This window comes from Ochlerotatus camptorhynchus, unplaced genomic scaffold, assembly GCF_037179485.1.
Source record: "Ochlerotatus camptorhynchus isolate MF236.1 unplaced genomic scaffold, CSIRO-AGI_Acam_v1.1 ptg000508l, whole genome shotgun sequence".
Taxonomy (NCBI): Eukaryota; Metazoa; Arthropoda; class Insecta; order Diptera; family Culicidae; genus Ochlerotatus; species Ochlerotatus camptorhynchus.
Genome location: NW_027040992.1, coordinates 46,830 through 56,570, shown reverse-complemented (window position 1 = coordinate 56,570; position 9,741 = coordinate 46,830). Strand labels below are relative to the sequence as shown.

The 9,741-nt window shown below is 44.3% G+C and overlaps 1 protein-coding gene across 1 annotated transcript; it reads left to right on the top strand.

Moving 5' to 3' along the window:
- The first annotated feature begins 4,176 nt into the window (after positions 1-4,176).
- LOC135712849 (uncharacterized) lies at positions 4,177-5,835 on the top strand. The gene has a single exon (XM_065235914.1). It carries the CDS (start codon positions 4,177-4,179, stop codon positions 5,833-5,835), a length of 1,659 nt encoding a protein of 552 aa, XP_065091986.1.
- The last annotated feature ends 3,906 nt before the right edge of the window (positions 5,836-9,741 follow it).

Sequence of the window (9,741 nt, the reverse complement as noted above, 5' to 3'; positions counted from 1 at the left end):
GGAATCCAATTCAAGAAGGACCTGACCGCCATCACCCGTACTAGCTCCCGATTCATCGTTGCGGGTGACCTGAACGCCCGCCATGAAGCTTGGTGGAACTACCAGTGGATCCGGAATGGATGTATATTGTTCGACCACGCACAACATGGACTGTACACTGAGTAATTTCCAGACGAACCAACTTTCATCTCTCCGGCGGGAAATCCCTCCACCTTGGACTTTTTCCTGTAAAACATCGGACTATCCAAGCCGGAGGCGCACAACGATCTCTGCTCAGACCACCAACCGGTGGTCACTGAAGTCGGTGTCAACGTGGTTCCTGCTAGAAGCTGCCTGCGTAAAGACTACCACCATGTCAACTAGGTGCAGTACGGACGAATAGTGGACAGCAACATCGATAAAAAACCACTGCTCGACACGGTAGATGACATCGACCGGGCGTTGGAAGGACTCCAACAGGTCATATCGGTAGATGACGAGGCGTGTGTTCGACAAGTTTTTTTTTTTTATTAAATCTTTATTTTAGAGATTTTTAGCCTAAGGCTAGTTTGACAAAATCCTGTGAGGGGTAAGTTTGTTGCTATTGATTCCCACACCCAATTACTGATTCAGTTGAGAAATGTTCGTAGACGCCAGTTTCAGAGTCCGCTCGAAGATCAGGTTGCGCAATGTGTTCAAAACCTAGATGTCTACCCTTGTGTCGTGCCTCCGGCGGATATGATTACAGTACAACAGATTTGCTCAGCGCTGAAATGCACCAAGAACATGAAGGCTCCCAGGTTTGACGATATATTCAACTTCATCTTGAAGAGACTCAGCATGAAAGTGCAGTCTCTTCTAACCGCTATCTTCAACAGATGTTTGGAACTGCACTACTTTCCAAGCATCTGGAATGTAGCTAAAATCATACCAATCCGCAAACCCGGTAAGGATCCACCATTGTCTTCAAGCTACATACCAATCAGCCTCCTTTCAGCGCTGAGAAAATTGTTCGAGAAACTCATTCTCAATCGTTTGATTAAGTTTGTTGAGGAAAATATATTCTCCTTCCGGAACAGTTTGGATTCAGAAAGGGGCACTCCACCAATCACCAGCTAGTACGGGTGATGAATAACATTCGAAGTAACAAAGCTGTATCAAAGTCCACAGCCATGGCATTGCTAGACGTCGAAAAGGCGTTTGACAATGTTTGGCATGACGGGCTTGTGTTCAAGCTTTGTAACTTCAACTTCCCATTGCATCTGGTTAAAATCAGCAAAGGTCGTTTAAGGTATCGTTGAATGGTTGTCTTTCAGACAAGTTTTCCATCCCAGCAGGAGTCCCGTAAGGTTGTCTGCTGGGTCCCTTGCTTTACAGCATTTACACTTCCGACATTCCTTCCCTCGGCGACGGTTGCATGTTTTTCCTGTTCGCAGTTGATACCGCAATAGCCGTCAAAGGAAGGATGCCTCGCGGAATAACGAACAAACGAATGCTTCCAAAACACAAGCGATCATGTTCCTCCATCGGCAATCGCCCAAACTGAAACCGACTCCATCTTGGGTGGCACAAGGGTTGAGTGGTCTGCCGAAGTTACCTATCTCGGCATGTTGTTCGATGAAAAGCTCCTCTTCCGTTCGCATGTAGAGAAAACTGTAGTCAAGTGTTCTACCTTGGTTAGGTGTCCTCTACGATCCTCTACGCAGCTCCAGTTTGGGAATCATGTGCACAGACTCAAAGGAACAAAATTCAGGTCGCTCAGAATAGAGTGCTGAGGATGGTACTTGATCGTCCTTTCGACACTAGAATAACAAATTTACACGAAGAGGCAGTTCTGACACATTTCATGCAATGTAGCAAATATTGTATACAAAAGCCCATCTTTGTAAACAGCATTGTTTGCAAGTTGCTCGGTTGCGTGAAATGAAATACAAGTCTACGTGAATGAATGTTTACATCACAATTAAAATTCAGAATTTTTATTTGTGCAGCCAGCATAATGCAAGTAGGGCATCAGCGTCTACCAGCATGTGCTAGTTGGCTAGTACACTAGGACTAGTTAATCCACACAGATTTAAAAGGTTCCCTAGAGGCTTGTTGGCAATTATTCCATACCACTTTAAATTTTTTTGTATGGAAAATTGTCTACGCAGGGAATCGATCACCTTGACAACCAGCGATGTCGAAGGACAGACGGTAACTAGTATGAACGACGGAAATTATGTACATAAAAAACACCCCCCTCCTCCCCCCATAATGGCAACCTGAAAAAAGACATGAACTTTGACAATCATCTTTTTTTTCGATAAATCAACTAACAATTGAATTAAATTAATACCACCCGCTTGCCCAGGAACAAATTGTTCACCCAGGTTATTTTTTTTAATAATTACTTTATTTTTACAGGCTCAATCGAATAAACTTTACAGAGCCGATTACTCGATTTCCGTTATACATTATTACTGTCTTATATTTAAAGTTAAAGGAACTGGACCGAGTACTCGCGGTTGTCTCGAAGTTAGTAGAGATTTACAATTTTTTGGATGGCAAAAGGGAAGAAGGAGGTTTGAAAAAAACATGAAATTATTTCTATTCATCTTGAAAACAAACACTGAAGAAAAAAAACCCACACGTACAAAAAACAAACTACACACAAGATTAATCAAACTTACAAACTAAGGTTAATATTCTTAAAGTAAACTTATGTAAGTTTCATAAACTCCAGATCGTGTCTGGCGAAATATCCCGAACTGGAACATTAGGTTGTCTACCTTGAGTCCGAAGAGAATCATAAAAATGTGATCTGACTCCTCGATACTCCGCACAAAACCAAAGGATTTGATCAGCGTCCTGGTAACCTTGTCCACATTCACAGAGATTGCTGTCTCCCAACCCCACACGGAACAAGTGAGCGTTTAGACAATAGTGATTGGACATGAGACGATACATCACGCGTATGAAGTCTCGACCCAAGTCCAACCCTTTGAACCATGCAAACTTCGACACCTTAGGGATAATTGAATGTAGCCATCGTCCCAAGCTCCCTTCACTCAATTGATGTTGCCAGCTAACGAGCGACTGCTGACGATAAATAGAAAAAAATTCACTATAGTCGATTTGTCGATAATAAATGTCGCCTTCCATAGCGCCCACCTTCGCAAGTGAATCTGCCTTCTCATTGCCCAAAATTGAGCAATGCGAAGAGACCCACGCGAAGGTGATGATGAAAGAGCGCACGGATAAAGCAATAAGCAGCTCTCGTATTTTCAAGAGAAAATACGAGAAGTGCCTTACCGGTTTAATGGAACAGATAGCTTCGACAGAACTGAGACTATCCGTAAAAATAAAGTAGTGGTCTGGAAAAAGTGAAGCAATAGTTTCCAAAGCGTAGTGAATTTCTGCCATTTCAGCCACATACACAGAACAAGGAGCTTCAAGTTTTCGAGAGGCGCTATGAAATTCATTAAATACACCAAAACCAGCGGACTCCTCTATTGGAGATCCATCTGTGAAAAACGTTCTTGCAGAATCAACATGGCCAAACTTTGCAGAGTATAATGACGGAGCAATCATAGGAGGATGATGCTCTGGAATTCCGCGGATTTCCTGCGCCATAGATAAATCAAAATTCACTGAATTGCCGAAATCGGAGAAGACTACACGATTGGGAATATTTCTTGAAGGGCTGACATCCTGTGTTAAAAATAGGTAGTACAAAGTCATAAAACATGTTTGAGGATTTAGCTCCAGAAGCTTCTCAACGTTTTCGATCAAAAGTGGGTTCATTTCTTCGCAACGGGTGAGGAGCCTCAGAGATAACTCTGAAAAACGGACGGATAGTGGCAACATGCCCGCCAGCACTTCGAGACTCATAGTAAGAGTCGAGTGCATGCATCCTAACGCGATACGAAGACGATGATGATGATGATGTGCGTTTTAGCTGCCGACTGGAAACAAAAACTACCATATTCTAGAACCGATAAAATAGTTGTCCGGTACAACGTCAGAAGATCTTGTGGATGGGCTCCCCACCATGTTTCATAGAAGGAAAATGATTCTTAGTTGGCATTTTCGTCTCAGATACTCAATGTGGGATCTCCAGGTGCATTTGGAATCGAACCAGACCTCGAGATATTTGAAAGACATGTGATCGTGATCGGTTTTCCCAAAAGTTGAAGCTTACGTTGTGCTTATGCGATGCAGCCTATTTTTCGGAAAATACCGAGAGGAGTCGACACTCTTCAGTACGCGGATGACATTTTCCTCGTCGTACGAGGGGCTAAAAATGAAGGCTTACATCGTAAACTGCAGGCCGCCGTCAAAGCTGTCGACAAGTGGACGAAAAGCGTTGGATTCAGCATATCAGCTTCAAAGTCGTACACCTTTTATTGCAGTCCGAATGCACGTCGAGATCCTGAGAGTAAAATCGTAATAGACCGAGTATCCATCCCGAAGACAAACCGTTTAAGAGTCCTGGGTGTAACCCTTGACCGAACTCTGAGCTTCAAACCTCACTGTCAAATGGTGAAGAAAGCGTGTGAACCTCGGTTACGAATCCTTCGGATGATCGGTGCCAAACTTCCGCGTGGCAATCGAAAATCGCTACTGCAGGTGGGATCGGCCCTAGTGACCGCGAAACTGATGTACGGTATTGGAATAGTTAGCCGAGGAGGACCACTAACGCTGCAGAATCTCGCTCCAGCCTACCATAGAATGGTACGATTTGCTTCCGGAGCCTTCGTCACTAGTCCGATAGAATCGATTATGGCTGAAGCGGGCACCTTACCATTCGAACTGCTAGCAGCACAATCCATAGTACGAATTGCAATTCGGATACTAGCGAAGAATCGAAACAACACCAGTCTCACTCTTATTCGACGAGCATCGGATCGCCTCAATGAGCTGACAAACTCAGCGCTCCCTGCTGTCGGTCAACTCGTACGGCAGACCGATCGTCCGTGGCACACACGAAAACCTTCGATCCTGTGGGATGTCAAAAAATGCATACGAGCCGACGATCCTCCAGAGAAAGTCCGCCCGGTAGTGCAACAACTACTGTCGACCCGCTTCCACCGATCAACTGTTGTCTACACCGATGGATCCAAACACAACCACACTGTAGGTGCCGCATTCCATAACAATGGTTTAGCGGGAAAGTACAGCCTCCCAAAAGAATGTAGCGTTTTTTCTGCGGAGGCGTACGCCATTAAGATGGCTGTTTCCATTCCGAATATTTCGAACGAGTTAGTCATTCTAACGGACTCTGCAAGTTGTCTCCAGGCCTTAGAAGCTGGAACATCTAAGCACCCGTGGATTCAGGAAGCGGAGCAAATATCACGAAACAAATCCGTCCGTTTCTGCTGGATACCTGGACACGCCGGCATCCACGGAAACAACGAAGCTGATCGGTTGGCAAACATGGCGAGAACACAACCTCCCATTGATGTACCAATCCCAGGCGATGATGCGCTGAGAATGGTGATGCAAAACATTCGCCAACGATGGAACGACCAATGGTTCGCGACCAGAGACTCCAAACTAAGAGAAGTCAAAGACGACACGCACAAGTGGATGGAACGGGGAAGCACTTTCGACCAGCGTGTGCTAACACGACTAAGAATTGGTCACACGCGGCTAACCCACACGTACTTGTTGAAGAAAGAAGCTCCGCCCAGTTGTTGTGGAACGGTTTTAGACGTGCGACACGTGATTTTGCAGTGCAAAAACTATGAAAGGCAACGACAAGAGAACGACATTGACACAACAAGCTTACGAGATGCGCTAGGAAACTCTGAGGAGCAAACCACAAATATGCTGAATTTTCTTCGGCAAACTGGACTGTACCGAAAAATTTGAAGTATACAGAGAAAAGAAGAAGGAACAGCCGAAACCCGGTGTAATGGCAATGAAGGTTAAGCAGATAACGGAGCAAGCAAGGAAGGAAAAGTGTGAAGAAGATGGAGCAGCCGAAGCCCAGTGTAGCGGCAAGAAGGTGAAGCAGTTAATGAAGCAAGGAAGGAAGGAAGAATGTGAAGAAGATAGAACAGCCGAAACCCGGTGTAGAGGCAAGAAGGTGAAACCGTTAACTGAGCAAGGAAGGAAGGAAGAATATGATGAAGGCAGACATGTAACTGGATGAAGATCAAGTAAAGAAAATGAAGGTCATCAAGAATACAAAGCGGATAGCGGAAGAAGAAGATCAAAAGAAAATTTTGATGAAATAAAGGCGGAACGCATGATTAAGTGGAAAAATACGAAGAAGATCAAGAAGATAAAGCGGAAAATAACAAAATGCAGAAGACGACACCGATGGAAATCTGGAGAAATCGTGAAGACGTGGAAGAGGAAACCAAAGCAATGGAATTAAAGAAGGATGAAGAAAGAAGATGATGAAGAAAGAAGATGATGAAGAAGTAAAGAAAATAATTTGAAGTATGGTGAGATGAAAGAAGAAGATAGTGAATGAAGAAGAATACCATTAAGCAACAAATGATCAGAAGTGAAGAAGATATAAGAAGATGACGCAGCCAATTCAGCAAGATGAAGGAGACCCGTCAACAAAATAACAAGAAACGGACGAAGGCTACGAACAAGAAAGAAGATGAAGAAAAGGTAGAAGAAGTAAAAGTGAAATTAATTGAGAAGCAGAAGTGAAAGAGATGAAATGTAATGATCAACGAAGAACCAAAAGGAGACGAAACAAAGCTAAGTGCAATTAACCATAAACACTAACACTCACACCCACACATCATTACACTAAACTGAAACAGACATGAATGCATCTATGGATGTAAAATGTCTTAAATAAATACAAAAAAAAATATTATTATTATTATTATTATTATTATTATTATTATTATTATTATTATTATTATTATTATTATTATTATTAGCATTATTATTATTATTATTATTATTATTATTATTATTATTATTATTATTTTTATTATTATTATTATTATTATTATTATTATTATTATTATTATTATTATTATTATTATTATTATTATTATTATTCATTCGACTTCAGGGCATCGTTGTTGTCTACAGCAAACGCGTACGCGCGCTCGGAATATTATCATATTTTGGTGGTATTTCCCGATGGATTGTTTCGGAAACGCCACCCGCAGCTAGTGGCGTAGTGACATACATCCAAGTCCGATCATTATCGGTGAAAATTGGAGTGAAATCAGTGCGATTAAAGTGCCTCATGGCGTGGGTACAGCGATAACAACAAATGGCCATCGTTTCGTTCGACGGTTGTGTAGTGTGGCTGAGGTTTCTTTGCTGTGTGACCCGAGTGTAAAAGAGGTGCAAAAGAGTGAACAAACCGACCGTTGCTGCTTTTTACCTTTTTTGCCAACGCCCGCCGTGTGCAAGCGCGAGAAAGTGGTAGAGTAGGGTAAGGCGGTAATGACGGCCGCTAGTAACGGCGACCCTGGACCCCCATTGCTCCGGCCAATGTTAGGAAATTCGACGTGTGAATTTGGTGCACTGTCATACCTTTTGTTAACCAGTAAGGATGCAGAGAAACCATCAAAGTCGGATCCTTTCATTGTTGGAAAGTCGGTAGAAGATGCTGCAGGCGGGTCAATTGTAGGAGCATCGACAGAAGCTCAAGGAACTCAATACACGCTCAGAGTTAGGAATCAAGTCCAGGTCAATATAGCTGCTAAAGTTGTCCACTCTTTTGGATGGTACTGAGGTCGTCGTTCAGCTGCATCTCAACATCAATGTGAGCCGTTGCGTTATTTCGTATTTTGAGGCGATCCACATGGAGGAGAAGGACGTCCTACTTGGTCTCATCATCCAGGGGGTCATCCAATTCCAACGAATCACTCGCAAAGAGCACGGTAAGCCAGTCAACACTTCAGCCCTGATCCTTGGTTTAACAGGAGCAACTTCTCGTTGCATGTTAAAATTGGTGTCCTTCGTGTCGTTACCCGTCCGTACTACCCTAATCCTATCTTGTGCTACGGTTGTGTCCGATACGGTCATCCGATGTCCTGGTCCGAAACGCTGCCTTAACTGTTCTGCCGATCATGAACTGGTGGAGGATGAACAGTGTGCAGCAGCTGCCCACTGCATCAATTGTGGTGGACCTCATCGTCCGAACAACCGTCAATGCCCGGTTTATAAGAAGGAAGTGGAAGTGATCTGCCTAAAAGTGGATCATAATCTGACGTACCCTGAAGCACGCAAGCAAGTCGAAACAGGAACAGGAAGCTACGCTGCAGCTGCAGCCCAGCAGACTGCCGACCGGAAAAAAATTGGAGGAACTGGAGAAGAAAATGGAGGAGAAAGACGCCCAATTGCTCAACTTCTTGAAGTGATGAAGAAGAAGGACTAAAAGATCGACAAATTAATGGGACACATAAAACTGATTCAAACACCGCAAGCTCAACAAACCCCGCGATCCATCCTTCCGAAAGTCAATCGAGAAAGCAATCGAACCGACCCTTACCCCAACCCGTTGATGGAGAATCCCCCTCTGCGGTCGATTATAATGCAGTAGAACAACATACCACCTACCTACATACCATAATACCACCTCGATATCACTCGCTTACACCCACATGGCCACTTTCCAATGAAAACAGCCGTCGGAATGTAGTGCCAATCGAAAATCCACCGTCAGCCAGCATTAGCGTTCGGGAATTTTTCCGCCGGTGAAGTTCGTCGTCAACAGCAAAGTCGAGATGCATCTCCACCGTTATCATTACTACGTGAAGTAACCTCCCCACTCCCAAGAATTGGAGTGAATCTTCCGGGGGAAGAGAGTAGGACCAGTCATAAGTGTCTTGCACCCTTGATCTCCTCTTAGAATCAAGCCCTTTCTCCTGCAAGAACACACAGATCAATATCAGTGAGCTCAAGCTGCTCATCAGCCAGCATGAACCATCCGTAATAGCTTTGCAGGAGACTAAAGTGGACAACCGCGTTATCGTACCGGACTACGCCGGCAAGAACTGCACGTTGCTCCTTGAAACCGGGGTTGATCTTTCTCACGCATCGAAATCGACTGCGGCCTCCAAGCTATTGCAGTTCGGATCCATCTTCCGATACCAATAACGGTGGTGTCGATATACATCCCTCCCAGCTCCCAGCAATGTCATACTGAGCTAGACAACTGCTTGCACGATTACCAGCGCCAATTTTGTTACTTAGCGATTTCAATGCCCACCATGAATGATGGATCGCACACTCGGATTGACCCAGCAACCGGTTCATCTTCAGCCATAAAACTCTCGATCTGTTCCGATATGCTTGATCCCAAATTTATTTGGTGAGCTCTCACGGACACACACACAGTAGCGATCACAGTTTCCTCACCTTAATACACACAGGTCACAACAAAGCGAAGAAGATGGCTCTATAATCAAGTGGACTGGACATCCTTTGAACGGCTGATTGCAAGTAGCATCAAACCGGTGATGAAATTGGAGTGGAAGAGTTCTTCGACCGCATACTGTCTGCAGCAACAACTAGCATACCTCAAACATCCGATCGAGTCGGTCCTAAATCGGTACCATGGGGGTGACCGGAAGTGGAAATGGCAGTTAAACAGCGTCAACAATGGCTGAGAGCACTAAAGCGCACCAGATCAGCGGGTACAGATACAGCCGAAGTCCTGAAAAAGTTCCAGGAAGTGAAGGCAGCAGCCAACAAGGAAGTGAACGAAGCCAAGTGTCGATCGCCCTGCCGCTTTTCGACCCATCACACTAACCAACTGTATTGCAGAAATGTTCGAGCGTATCGTGA